At 39.8% G+C, this 15,657-nt stretch overlaps 1 protein-coding gene across 1 annotated transcript in view; it reads right to left on the bottom strand.

The window, feature by feature from the left end:
• PARVA (parvin alpha) overlaps positions 1-15,657 on the bottom strand; it is a 69,295-nt gene that overhangs the window by 21,285 nt on the left and 32,353 nt on the right. The window contains exons 2-5 of the mRNA XM_081927172.1: positions 3,122-3,211; positions 2,938-3,008; positions 1,668-1,770; positions 715-855 (exon numbers count right to left, since the gene is read on the bottom strand). Coding sequence (XP_081783298.1) covers positions 715-855; positions 1,668-1,770; positions 2,938-3,008; positions 3,122-3,211 — 405 coding nt within the window. The remainder of the gene's footprint in view (positions 1-714; positions 856-1,667; positions 1,771-2,937; positions 3,009-3,121; positions 3,212-15,657) is intronic.

Here is a 15,657-nt window from a genome sequence, read left to right on the forward strand (position 1 = left end):
TGCCCTTTTATTAAATGTGTTGTGGAAGGGCAGATTATTGGGTTATCTTTGTTTTCATTCTTATTATGTACTTTGTGTTTTTTACATTGTAATTGTATGTTTTGACTATAACAGGTACAAGGCAGTATACAAACTTTAATAATAATAATAATAATAATAATAATAATAATAGGCAGGTCAATTCTCACTGAGAAGGAGAGCAGGTGTCAATCTTGGATATATCACAATGCCAAAATAATAAATAAAATGATTAAATTGTACAATGCCTGAATATTAAATAACTCTAGAAACTATGCTGCCAACTGCTTTGAGTCTCCTTATATGGAAAAGCGGGTTATAAACCCTTGGAAATAAAAAAATGAATTAAAAAAATGCAAGTTCCATAAGGAGCTGGTAACAAGAATTAAAAAAAAGAACTCATTCCCTGCCATGTTGTACAGGGCCCATACTGTGCACGCAATAGGAACTCTGGGGTATGTGTGGAATCAAGCATAATGTCAACAGAGGTAAGTACATTACTAATGAGGACATTATATATATATTTATCTATACTTCTGCACACCTTACACCAAAATTCTAGATATAAACTTGCACACTGCTGAATCTGCTTTCCAGGTTCTGTCTAATTCAATACGTTTTACAAAACGCAGTAGAAAAACATAACTTTTAATACCACCAGCAACCAAGAATTCCACTGTAAAATGTGTAACTCACAGTCAACGTTCCACTTGATGCTCCTTGGAGGAAGTTTAAGGGTTTCATTGATCTTTTCAAGGACTGTCTGCAGCTTTTGTTTCTGAGCTATTTCAGACTGTGTGACTTCAGCAACGTTGAGTTTCTCACTCTCTAGCTTCTCTGAAGTGATAATGGAAGAAAAAGCTGTAAGTCTACACCTCAACTCCATGTAGCAAGTGCAACGCAAAGACATTCCGTCCCACATATAACAAAGGATTTTCTGTAGACGACTGGTTTGAAGTCTCAAAATTTGGCAACTTCTCAAGCCTATCACACTTTGTCTTCTGTTGCACCTCTGTTCTAAGAATTCCAACCGATTTTCCATTTATTTCCATTTATTAATACCCTGCCCATCTGGCTGGATTTCCCCAGCCACTCTGGGTAGCTCACAGCATATATCAGAATATACTAAAACATTAAACATTAAAAACTTCCTGATACAGGGCTGCCTTCAGATGTCTTCTAAAAGTCTGGTAGTTGTTGTTCTCTTTGACATCTGGTGGGAGGGCGTTCCACAGGGCGGGTGCCACTACCAAGAAGGCCCTCTGCCTGGTTCCCTGTAACTTGGCTTCTCGCAGTGAGGGAACCACCAGAAGGCACTCAGTGCTGGACCTCAGTGTCTGGGCAGAACGATGGGGGTGGAGATGTTCCTTCAGGTATACTGGACTGAGTCCATTTAGGGCTTTAAAGGTCAGCACCAACACTTTGAACTGTGCTCGGAAACGTACTGGGAGGTGTACATGCTGCGCGGGGCCACCACTGCTCCAGAGCTCACCCAACTTTGTCCCATTCCATCTTAATGACTACATAAGTTACTGATGCCTGAAGCAATATGATGTGTAAAGGAATGGAAACCAGTGCCTATGTTACTCCTAACTACAAACAAGCACCTGAAAAATGTCTCCAGTGATATGCATAAAATTATTTCTCACCAAAGAGTTTCTGCAGTACTTGTCCATCGTACAGGTCTTCAGCCAGGTCTTTTACAATAATTCGTTCTCCTACCAAAACATCGTTAATCCAGTCAATTAGCACCTGCGCAAGAGACAAAGATTCAGAAATAGTTTATATGTGTGTACATCACAAACCAACTTTCTACTTTGTGCAACGTGGTCTCAGAAATGACAGAGGGTGCTTCTGAATAGTAGGTCTGATTAAATGTTAATTGTACAAAATTAGACAGAACAATTCCTTCTGATTTCAACTGTGCTGGGATTTTATCCTCAGGGGCAGGAATCTTTTAATTTCACATTAAATAACCACCGGCTACCCTGAGGCCTTGGAATACGGCAGGTGTTAATGCATAAGCAGGCAGAGTTATAGCAAAATAATAATAATAATGTTGGAATGCAAACACGGAAGAGGCAGTGGGACTGAAATACACCTACACACACACACACACACACCCCTCAGTCTCTAGCATCTGTGGAAACTTAATCTTCCAAGCTTTTGGAACAACATTAAACTCTGAAAAATGCAAATTTGCTTGCCCTTTTTGTCATTGGCAGGGCTTTTGGCTTCTACTGTAAATTTGAGATGTACCATTGTTGTTAAGATTATTATTTGCATTTCTTTTCATGTTAGACTATGTTTATTTTTTATTGTGCATTGGAGACCCTGATAAGAGTCAAATTGGCAATATTTGAGATAATTACCCAGGCCAATTGGGAACAAAGGCAGGTGAAAAGGATGGTAGGGATTGTTCAACACTGAAGATGTGATCTCAAACCATTTTCTCTTAAAGAAGCCAAGGATCCTCAGGCTGATCGCTCCAGGAAACAGGGAACAAGCTTTTCAAGGTTGATGTACTGGTCCTTACACAGCCAGTAAAGAGGAAAACTGATGGAGTAGCATGAACCGCAACTTAAAAGTGCAATTCTATATCCTTATGTGGTTTTCTTTGCTCTCACAGTGGTTGGCCAACATGGCGTAGTGGTTTGAGTGTGAGACTAGGAGCTGGGATACCAGAGTTCAAATGCCCACTTGGCCATAAAGCTTTATAGGGGACCTAGAGCCAGCCATCGCTTCTCAACTTAACCTACCTCACAGGGATGTTTTGTGGATTAAACAAGGAGGGGGAAAACCATGTACAACACCTTGAGCTCATTGGAGAAAAGGGTGGAATATAAATGCAAAAAATAAATACATATATTTTCTTTGCTTTGTATTTTTAGAAGAGTTTGAAAGTGCTTACATATTTACCTTCATTAGCTCCTGTAGTTTTGGGTCACTTCTTGAATTTGGATCAATCATGGTTCGGACTTCATTTTCCTCTTTAGGGGGGTGGAAATGGGGAAATAGGAGATATCCATTACAAGGAAGGTAGGCTTGTGACATTTTGTTTTCATCCATTAGTTAGGCTAAGCAAAAACGTATTTTAACTTACCTAGCATAGTATCTTCAGGATCTAGTTCAAAAGGGATTGGGCTGAGTGGTAGGTTAATGGCATTTATTCCTTCTTCTTGTAGTTCAGACACTGAGGAGGAGAAGAAATAAAACAGTTCAGCGAAACTTGTCTTGCTTTTTTCTTAGCATTTACATCTTAAAGCTTTCCAGCAGCAGTGAGAACGTGAACTCAAAGCCTAATCTCCACATGTATTTAGCAGAAAAGTAATGGATCCAACAGTGAAAAATATTTAGCCAATCCAAATTGCAGCACTCATGTGTAACTGACAATAAGCAACTTTGTGGGGAGCCAAGCACTTGGACCTGTATGCTTTCAAAGATTTTGAGAAAACTGGCATGCACATGCAGGGGCACACATAAACCCAGATCTTCCCCATTCTTTCTCAGTTTCATGATTTGTTCAAGCCTGCTAAAACGAAGAGGTTCTGGTTTGGCTCTTATTTTTTCATCCTAAATTCTACAAATTCAAACAAGACTGTAGTCAACATGCAAAAAAATATTACACATCCTTTCCGTCTACCACAAATCTAACTGTGTAATTTATCACAAAGGCACTCTGGTCACATTGCCAAGTTGCAAAACCATGAAGCATTTTGTTACACTGATGTCAGACACCGGTCCTATTAAAAACAAAAAGTTACATTGTGGAAATTCTTTTGTTTTGCATCATGTTGGCATCTAAAATTTCAGCTCAGCTAGCTCACTGGAACTTTTCACATTTATTTTTTAATTAGCGTTTGTTAATTGCCCCACAACTGGGTTGTCTCAGCAATGTACAAAAAAAAAAAAGGTTAATTCAAAATGGGTAGCATAAAATAGCAATGTATTTGGAAATCAAAATACCAGAACCACGCAAAAACGTCTCTAATATGTTATACAGTATTTCATGATGCTGATCCAAAGAATGGAAATATTTGTGTCTGTGTGCGCGCGCGCTCTCTCTCTCTCTCTCACACACACACACCCTAAAGCATCTATTTTTAGCTGAACAGACATCTTAATCAGAAGATCCAGGAATACAAGTTCATAAATCTAAACTATGAAATTTGACCAAATGAGCCACATTCTGTCCTTTAATAATGCATATGTAAGAGCCCCCTCGAAGTTAGTTGAAGCTGATGAGCACAAATACTGCTGCCCACAAGGTTTAAATTAGCATTATTCCCTTAGCATATGCAGACTAGTGCTCCACGCTTCATTGTATTAAGACTTCCTCATGTACTTTGATAACTATTTATATTTCCTTAGGTCAGTGATTTTCCAACTTTGTACTTTTAAAGAGCTTCTCTTACTTCATTTCCCATCATCACAGAGGAGAAAGGAGGGGAGCATCTGTGAAAGTTTCACACCAACCTCCCTCTGGCAGTAACTAATCTTCCCTGCTGTGGGAAGACGCCAGATATATTCCCTTAATTGCGTAAACATGGTTTGTATTGTTGATGCATTGGCTGCAATGTACTTGCTATCTCCTTATGACAGTTCCGTATCAATGCAGTTCTGTGGATTTCAGCTTCTTCTGTGGTCACTAGTATACAGTACGCCGCCTTAGCGAGGACAGGTGCTAGGAGAAGAATTAACTGGGAAAGATAACATTGCCCACGTTTGTGGAACATGTGGCTGGTTGAGGTAAGTCAGGGTCCAGTGTTGCAGGCCTTTAGAAGAGCTCTAAAAGATTTATTAATTCCATCTGCTTAAATGTATTATACAGGTTTTATTGGGCTGCTGAATTGAACTGGTTAAAACTGTAACCATTTAAATAAATGAAAAAGTTAAGGTAAGATTTTAAGATTGTATCATTGAGTATTTACGCTGCCCAAACCAATGCAATGCTGTCGTGCTAGAGATGCCAACACTCTCATGCGAGTCATTAGAAATGTTGTACATGAGGCTATTGCTGGTGGCTGTCTCATTAACATCATATTATCAATTTTTGTTTTTTTTTAAAAAAATAATGCTATTTATTGTTATCAAAGCCACAAGACACTCTAGTTACAAGGTGAGTATTTACTTGAATTTTACCCATATAATCATTTATGTTAAACAAAGTGAGATAACCCAGAATTTGACAATGACAGAAAACCCTGGTATAATGCCCACAAAATTCCCACTTTAGTGTGCTCTCCATTATTCTGTGGTAAATGGGGCTCCCTCTCAGTGCCCATCAGTTGATTAGCACACAGAGGGAGACCAATGACACTGGGTGCACTAAGGCGCTCCCCATCAGGGACTCCCCAGCAGTGAGTTAGCTTTTTAAAAAAAATGCCTAGGCATCAATAAGCTGATGAGTACTGATAGTCGCCCCTTTGAAGTTCATTTGCAAGCAATTGGCTTCAAGAGCCACCCCCTTAGAAAGCAAATGATCAGCAGCAAACAGCTGGCCCCTTTAAAATTTGACATAGCTAGAGTGAGGAAAGGAAGGATCCAGTCCGCTGGCCAAATCCAGTTCCTTAAATATATAAAAACATGAAAAGAAAAACACATACACCAAGCACTAGCATAGATTTAATGCAGCAGAGACACGTTCGGGAACAAAATGCAAGCAAAATATATTCTGTTTCTTTTCAGGAGGATCAAATAAAGACTCTGTAATGAACCTTTGTGCTAAAGTGTGAGAAATGTAAAAAAATAAAAGGTAGATCAAAGTCAAGAAAAATGAGATTTTGCACATTTAGCTGTAATGTATACATATGTGTATACTGAGTTTCATTTAATTTACTACAGATGAATTACTTCAGCTAGATGCACAGTTTTGTACATTTTGTACACAGTGTTGCATGCAAATGAGGCAAAAGCCTCTGGGTTGGATCCAGCTTCCTGTGAGCAAGATTTCACTCATAGGACATTCCCACTGGAGGAAACCACGGTGGCCATTTTTGCCAATTTCCCCATACCTCTGCAGCCTCCTGTGAAAATCTGCATGGGGTGGGGTGGGGGGAGGGCAAACAGAAGGCAAACCAGCATCCCTGCCTCCAGTGAAAGCCTCTCCAAAGCCCTTTGCATGCATAGAAGGAGGGCAGGTCTGGATTCAACCCACTGTTTTGAGGGCAGCGATGAAATGATTGAACAGTTAAATGTGTGATTGAAAATTATCACAAAACACATAAACATAAATTTGCAACTATGCAGATGGCTTTTTATGAGGTGATCAGTTTGAAAAGTGTTTCCAGAACATAAACATTCTTAAGCAATTCGTTCTCAAAAGACATAATTAATGAGGGAAGCCCCCCGAAATAGACACATGCATGTTTACAATCGAAAATCATTTTCAGGAAACCATCTGTAGCTCAACACTGTCCCTAATCCATTAACTGCTGACTCCCAGCCAATCACTTGTAAAGGTGACTGTGCAAACAACATACATCAATCTGATGGTGATGCATTAGTACACATTTTCCAGAAAGGCCCTATTTTCTGTGGCTGTTTCACTTCTCTTTTAAATAAAACATAACAAAAATGGAAGGAAGTCAAACAACACAGTCTAATTGGTTTGTGTATAATAGAAATTAAAGGCCTAGTGCCTTGGACTTTTCTCATCTGCCCAATGTGGTGCAGTGCAGCAGTATTTTTTGTCTAATCCATTATCTTTTTCCAGCTTTCCGTTAAATGGAACCAGCAAATATTACAAAGCTGTTGATCAAAGAGGAAAAGAACACCCCAAACAAATGATACTTACTCAACACACAGTAACTGAGCTTTTCAGCCTTCATTGTATTTTTCAGAACCATGTTGACTACACAACGTCTACCATCTATTCCAATTCACATTCAGTAGGAAGGATGAATTTATTTTTATTTTTTTAAAAAAGAATATTCTTGTCTTTACACAGGAATGATGCAACAGCAACCTTGCATTAACGCCTCTTCCAGCTGGATAAACACTATATCCTTTGAAACTTAGTGATGGTAGAGGAGAATCTTACAAGGGGTCACAACAAGGTGTGCTGATCTGAGAGACTGGAAGAGAGAACCAGGGCACCTCTGAAACATCACCAACCTACAAACACCCCCCCCACTGTGGTGATGACCTATGCCAATGTGCTGCTGTTCCCACCAAATCAAACCTTCAATGAGAGAGAGAACCTATAAGGAGGTAGCTTCAGTCAGCAGGGTACTCAGCGCCTGCAGATAATGTGAGGCACTACAAGGGGCATGCCAAATGTGAAAAAAGGATTTGTGATGCCAAGAGCTTTCAAAACTAACAGTTTCTGCTCTATATTTAGCCATACCTACTTCTAACACTTTCTTCACAAGCAGAGCAGTGCGGTTTCGCTTCTTAAACTGCATTCTTTCAGCTTAAGCTTTTAGGAAAAGATCATCCTAGCCCACGGTTGTGGTTGGCAAAAAAAGAAGGCGGCAAAAGAGAATCTATTTTTAAAAGGATCCTAGGGATTCCATAGATTCCTTCAGCTTTCTTCAATAACCACATTGAAGAAATAACAAGACCCATCAGTTTGAGGGAACACATTTAACCTTATGATTCCATTACATATTCCAAAGAATTATGTTCCATGAGGGCCTATTAAAGCAGTGGTAGTCAACCTGTAATCCAGATGCTGGAGTACAATCCCCATCAACCCCAGTCAATGTGGGGCCAAAGGGCAAGGGAACTGTAGCCCAACAACATATGAAGGGTACCACATTGGCTACTCCTGTCTCATAGGTGCCACAAGTCAGGGAGAATAGCTCAGTATCCACTAGGAGCACTGCCTTCTTGGCAGTGATCCCTGAGGGAATCCTGTCAGATCTAAACTGTTAGCGCTATAAAAGTATATTGTTTTAATTTTGCCACCACTGATGCTCCTTCACTCCGGATAACTTTGTTCCTAATGCCAAAGCACCCACAATTAGGTTATTGCAACGGATATTTTCTACATAACTTTTGCTTGTAATGTGAAGTTGAGCAATGAATGCGACTTGAATTACCATTCTACCAGTATTGACATTTCAGATAACACCACTTAGCACTTCTATACTGTACTGATTTAAAGCAGAGTTGGAAGGGGATGATGCATTATCCCAATGACCTACAAAGTAGGTCAGCATTACTATCCACATATTGAAGGTGTGGGATGAGCTGTAGCTGAGGCTAGAGGTTGTCTGAGGCCACCTAGTGTACACAGTGCAAACTAGAAGGGGAAGAGGTGGAAACATACGGTAAGTCTTCTGCTGACTAGGTTCTGTGACATCTTATGGACTAATCCATTGAAGTCTAGAGCTTATTTCTTGAAAAAGTTGGATTGGGCTGTAAAACCGCAGTCCTACCCACACTTCATTTATAACACACCTCACAGATACCAAATAAAAGCTTGGTGAAATGAATTGGATGCTCTTCTAGATAGGTTTGCAAAGGGCAGCAGGTGAAATCATACTTCAGCTAACTATGTGGACTTTCCTCTTTCTTTAACCCAGGCTTAACTCTATACATAAAGGGAAAAATGAGTTGTTGGCTTTGGTACAGAAATATTCTGGGTTTGAGACTTGGCAGAAAAGCAACAGCCCCTCCTTCCACACACCCACACTTCTGGTTGCTGATCCAGGGCCATATACTGCTGGAGCAAGAGAATCAGAGACAACACAACACAGCAGCTGACTACACTTCTGCCATACCAGCTTCACTGGTTTAAGATAAGCAGGCATGAGCAAACAAATAGCCATGTAAAAAGATGTTGCATTTGATTGGTCCCTAACTTCCTGAGGTAGTTGCCAGGAGCAGACGCAAAGCAACTGGTAGCTAACACAACAATGAATGTGCATGGTCTGTCTCATTAGCAAACACGAGGCTGTAAATGAGGCTGCCTGGGTTTGGGGTATGTCAAAATGTTCTCAGAACATTCATGATTTGAGCAACTCAACCAAACAGGAAGAGCTCTCTATGCTATGTGCGGCATGCATTCACATATTCCCTTTCCCATCAACAATAAATTTATTTTAAAGCCCTAGCTACCCTTTTGCAGTACTGGCATTCTTGGGTATTAGTTTGACAACAGTGTCCACAACATTGGTGTAGCTCAAGACTGTCAAGGCATGTCAAGGCAACCTGGAGTGTTGGATAAAAAAAGCTTCAAAATTCTATTTGTTTCAAAAGAGCAAACACACACAAGAATTGGTGCCTTGCCACCAGCTAGAGAAAGAGAGAGACACTGGATTGCTTTCAGCTACATAGAACATAAACTAGATTGCAATCCTGTGCACATATGTACAGTCCAACTAGCTTCAATGAGTTTTAAACCCATATAATTGGATGCCAAATTAAAGCCGTAATTCTTTAAAAGTGCTTCATCCACACGCACATTACTTTTCAGTACTGTGATGAATAAATAATTCTGATTCAATTTCTACCCATATCTTTGTACCACAGTAGCATGATTGCAGAAAACTTCAAATAAACCCTTTCCAACCAGGCAGCTGAGTGTTAAGTTAATCAGTTCTGAATGCCATAAATATGAATTTACAAATGCCAGCTTATCCAATATAATTCCCCCATGTTTCTGGTGTTAAAGTGTGAATAACTCATGCAGCTGTTCACAATAAACGCTTCTGAATGCAATCAAGTAGTCTCTCTGATACTCATGTTGGGAAATCTGATCAAACTTGTTCAGAACACAGTCAAATATAAAGCACATAGCAATACAACTGTGAGAGGTTATTAGCAAGCAGCAGAATTAAGGAGACCTGAAATTAAAAGATACTTGGTTCCCAAAAAGTTTTGTTACAATAAAACACAAAACAATTTTGGCTAAGCATGTCTAAGTAGGTTTTGAATATACAGGTTTTAATTTTTTGTTTTGTATTATTATGCAGTTCAGATATTGCTAATCTGTGTTTCCTAAAATTAACAACACACACTTCAGTGCAAAACAACCAGCTTTTTAAGCACAACATCTATTAGAAGATTATATATTTAGAAAACTACTGACCTCTGTGCTAAAGCACAATGTGATGCCTAGCTAATGCAACATAAAAACATTACCCTGCCAAAAAAATTAAAATATAGCAAAGCTAACACCACAAACATCAATTCTGAAAACACCCTAAATGCTTAGCACAGATAATCATTCAGAGCCACAGCAATCAACATGAAAAAGAAAATAGCAAGGGCTGTAGCATCCCTTACCTTTGGGGCAAAAAGCTCCACATCCCATTGTACACTATCCAAGCCCTCATTTTCTCAAACACGAGGACAACTAAAAAGTCCCCTACTTTTAAAGCACTCCCTTCTGCTGCTGCCCTGTGTAGCTGTATTATGCTTTTGAGTCTGTATCTCTACAGAATACTCAATGCACATTGCAACTCGAAGCTCAATGCATCGTAGAACTGACTGACTGCCTATATAATTTAATATGATGCCACAGGAGACTCATAGACCATCTGCAAAACAAACTACATTTGCCATTCCCATCTCGGCAAATTTCATCTAGAAAGCTAAATGTTTTGACAAACAGGCAACCTCATTTATCCAAATGACTTACAGAATTCTTGGGCTATTACATTTTACAAAGCCCATCATAATTACAGCAGCAGGGAATCGGTGTAAGGCAGATATTAAGAAGGCCGTGGTTGGCAGTGGCAAAACATTTCCTTCACTCCCCTCCCTCTCTTCACTGCCTCATCAGCATCTACTTTGCAACAGCTCTGAACCCCACACCACAGATGTCAAGAGTTATCCATTTCTTCATCGCCTCCTCTCCTGTTCTCCCCTCACCCTTGCTCCCCACCTGTTCATTCACCCTTGCACTTCTTTACTCTGCCAATGCAAACATACATTTGAACATATATTTGCTGTGCTCCAAGATGCCTTGAAAAGCAGCAGGTGTGTGTTGAAATAACGTCCACCACACCCGAGACGTTTTATCATGTTTTTATCCCCCTTCCCCTCTTTCTGATTAACTCTGGATGGCAGTGAAGAGACTCAGCTGCCCAAGAGACCACAACAACAGATCCTACCCTAATCTCCTGGTGGTCCTCAAAAGAGCCAAAGAAAAGGAATGGAATGGTGAACTGGGAATTCACATCCCTGGTTTATGTTCCTTCCTCTCCTTGTTGCTCTGTTGGCCTTTGGGCCAGGCAACAGTTCTCAGATCTTCCGTGTAAGTGAAGTCATGGAATACTTGCGCAGCTCAGAGGAACCCAAGAGCTACCTTAAGTCCTGTTGTGCATACTGCTTTGGCATGGTCCTGTCTCCTCATTTCAAAAGGGGCGATCATGAAGGATGGGTGAGTTAAGTATATCTCCTTCAGGTATACTGGACCGAGGCCATTTAGGGCTTTAAAGGTCAGCACCAACACTTTGAATTGTGCTCGGAAACATACTGGGAGCCAATGTAGGTCTTTCAAGACCGGTGTTATATGGTCTCGGCGGCCGCTCCCAGTCACCAGTCTAGCTGCCGCATTCTGGATTAGTTGTAGTTTCCGAGTAACCTTCAAAGGTAGCCCCACGTAGAGCGCATTGCAGTAGTCCAAGCGGGAGATAACCAGAGCATGCACCACTCTGGCGAGACAGTCCACAGGCAGATAGGGTCTCAGCCTACGTACCAGATGGAGCTGGTAAACAGCTACCCTGGACACCTCATACAAAACAAAAAAAAATTCCTTCCAGTAGCACCTTAAAGACCAACTAAGTCAGTTCTTGGTATGAGCTTTCGTGTGCATGCACACTTCTTCAGATACACACTTCTTCAGTGTATCTGAAGAAGTGTGCATGCACACGAAAGCTCATACCAAGAACTGACTTAAGTTGGTCTTTAAGGTGCTACTGGGAGGAATTTTGTTTTGTTTTGACTATGGCAGACCAACACGGCTACCTATCTGTAACCTCATACAAAGTTCATTACAGTTGTCTAATTGTGAGGCTACCAATGCATGAATCTCACTGGTTAATATATTTAAGGAAGGGAAACCAGTCTGCACCGAAACGGTCAGATTCAGCATCTCTCCAGAACGCCCATTAATTATTAAAGTGTTCAAGTGCAGTTAAACCGATTGCCAGACATTCTCTCTAAACCACTGGATTCCTTCAAATGGCCAGCTTATACTCAAAACCCTCCACCCCAGGACTATCTGCATCACCTGGCTCTCACTCAGGTGGCATGGTGGTCTGTTTACTCCCTTCTACTGGTCTCTACCCCAAGGGATTTATTTCCCTTATTCATTTCTCTCAATTTGGAACCAGGCCAGTCACTATTCATTTGTAAAGGAGCAGAGATTAGAAACGGGGCAGAAACTCAATTCAGTTTGCATTTAAAGGTGAATCTATCAAATTTGCTCTTTCCAAAACAACATGAGAACAGAACGATGGCCCTCTTTCAAAATTTGCAATGTTGTCTGAATTTTGCGGTGAAGTTCTCCCACCAATGTTTACAAAAATGTGTGCATAAAATTAATACATTAGTGAAAATAACATACAAGACTACATTACATCAAGGGTGGCAGCTAGAAAAACTGCATACAAAAATGTGTTTAGTACAAAGAAATTTGTACAAAAATGCTGGTGAATTTTAATGAGGGTTTTTTTAAAAAAATGACATCTGGAGAACTGAATTTAAGATTGAGGGGGAAATGAGCAACTCTGAGAACCCACACTGACAGATCCTTCCACCCCTAGTAGAGACTCTCTGAGCTTGCCAATAATATCAACAGGGGTAACCAGCCTCTCCTTCATTCAAAGCCTTTAAAAGGGTGACTGTTGTTAGCCTCCGATCACTCAGTGGTCCTTCTGATGCTTTCGCCTCCCATAGACCAGCTCCACTGTTGGCGTCTCAAGGTCAGTAAAAGGAATACCACCCCAACAGCACAACCAATCTCTTTTTGTAGGGGACACCTACCTTTTCCAGGTATATTATCTCCCAGGTCATTTTTGAGGGGCTGTTTAGCAAACACACTAAATCCAGCATATAAGCGTTGGGATAGAACTGAAATCCTGCTAAGCATTTCAGAGCTCTTCAAGGAGAACCATTTCATTGGGATATTCAGAATCCACAATCCTAACCTGTATAGGATGGCAGGGAAATTCTGTGAATACTTTTGAATCTGGCTGCTTCAGACGTAACATTGCTTTCTGATATTTAGAAGGAATTTTTACTGTCCGGTGTTGCCCTCATTTAGGATAATAAGCTCCTGTGCTTCTTTTCTCCCAAGCTTAAAATTTCCACAACATTACTGGAAGTCTGATTTTTCTGTCTTTCACAAAACAGTGCTTTCTCAACCCCACAATTTTCAGCTTAGTGAAGACAGGAAGTTAATTGAAGAGAGGTGGGAACTCTCTCTCAGGTGGTTTTGCCCATCAGTTCAAGAAACAATTCAGAGGCAACATAATACTAATAGCTTAATTTGTGAAAATGGATAAATACCATATCTGCCACATAACACATTTAGCCACATAACAAATAAATACAGAAATAGCACTGGAATGGCTGGTTAAAAGGTTTTGTGCACAGAGGAGGAAATTTAATTAAACCATGTAATGCCAATTACTGTCATTTCTAATTATATTATGCTTTCCTAGAAATAATGCAGATGCAGGATTCTAAAGTTACCTGTATGTTTGATGTTAATAGGATAAAATTATCTAGGCCATGAGAAAATCCAGATAGCAATGGGAAGAAAATGCATTTTTAACTAACGTTATATGTTGTCCAATTTAATTACTAATAGATCTTCAAAGTGCTGATTACTTCAAAAGTAGCATGCCTCCAGTGTGTGTGTGTGTGTGTGTGTGTGTGTGTGTGTGTACGTACAGTGGAAGGAAGAGTGGAAAACAAATTTAACAAATAAATCAATTTTATTTATAGATCTCATGACTGATAGGCTGTTCCCTGGGCTTACAACAGCAACTTTTGATTCATCAGACCATCTTTCCTGCTTTGCTTCAGTTCTTCCACAAAACCTTTCTTGGAACAGCACTGGCTTTATGGACATCCTAAGCTTTCTCCACTTATCAGTTAAGCCACTCTATTATCTGGTAGTGTTTCTCCAATTCATTCACCTTTGATATATCCATCTTAGACACCAACTCCTCAGCACATTTCCCCCCCATATGATTCCACATTAAGATGGGTGGTGTACAAATAAATTATTATTATTATTAGTAGTAGTATTGCTGCCACTCTTTTTGCAGCTGGTGGCTTAACTAACACAGGGGATTTGGGTGTGCATATATACCAAGGCACACTTTTTTATTGTCAGCATGTCTACAATTATGCACCCACATCGTCTGAACCCTAAATTCAGGGGATAGTTCTAAGAAAATGTCAACAGTGTAAAATTACAAATTTTAAAAACATCTCCATCTGACACTCTGGCCAGCACCCCTGCTGAAGATCCCTGCAGATTTCATGAATGCATGGAACAGGGGCAGGGAGAAGAGGGAGGGGGGGAGAGAGAGACCAGCAGATACCTCCCACTTACCTAGACTGCCTCCCAACTGATCCTCCTCTCATATTCATCAAGATTATTTACCTCAATGGTTTCCTTGAAAGTCAACCCCTGATGCACAGTCAGTTATTTATGGGCATGCTACTGTTTTGATGCAGTTTTGTGAGCTAGACAGTTTGCATGTTACAGCAGCCATGGAGGAAATAAAAATTGTAACTGCATAGTGAATTTTCTTTTTTTGTTTTCTATACCTATAAGTAAATAGAATAGACTTCTTTATGTGAGCTAAATTAATAATTATCTTTCAGAGTCTTTTTTAATATATAATCTGTAATCAAACACTTCACCAACCCCCCTCCACACACGTATATTATATGGTCATTATCTCAATAATGAAAACATATATTTTTTGTTTTTTCTTTCTTTCTGCTCTGTACATTAGCCCAAACCTTTCATCTTTGTAACAATCTTGGGCTGATTACAGCCGACGTGTGGGTTATTCCTGAAATACTAGCTGGGAGATGTTGTCATCATAGTTCCTGCCATATAAGCAGACTATCATCAAGTGTGTGGTTTGAAAATTCCATAGTGTGTGGGGATTTTCTTGCTTGGGGGGGTTGTGGAGAGCCAGAGCGGAATTTATATAAAACATGCAACCTTCCAATTTCAAGTAATGACTGTATGGAGCAGCTCTAAGCCATTCTCCATGCTTTTAGTGTGGAGAAGAGTTAGGTTTCCCTGTTTGCAAGCTGAATTGTTTTACCCTTCTCTTAGTTTTCGATATAAGAAATTGATTTTAGTCAGTGCTTTTTTTTTATAAAAAAAACAATTAGGGGTACTCTCATTTTGACTCAAGAAAATCACCATTTTATAGTTAAATCGGGAAAAATAAATACAGTAAATGGACCAAAGTATAAAGATTCACATAATGTTTAGGGGTATGCTTAACCCTGCGTACCCCTAGAAAAAAGCCCTGATTTTAGTGATCTGAACTGGTTCTATTGTGTCTTATGTATCTTGTGACTTTCTAAAGCTACTTTGAATTTATGTCATAAAGGTGGGACATATTTATTTTTAAGAAAATAAATACTGTATAGAGATACAAAATCTAATAATGAAACCATTTGCTCCTTCATGAGAATTCTCAC

Source organism: Podarcis melisellensis (assembly GCF_964234715.1).
Source record: "Podarcis melisellensis genome assembly, chromosome: 1".
NCBI lineage: Eukaryota > Metazoa > Chordata > Lepidosauria > Squamata > Lacertidae > Podarcis > Podarcis melisellensis.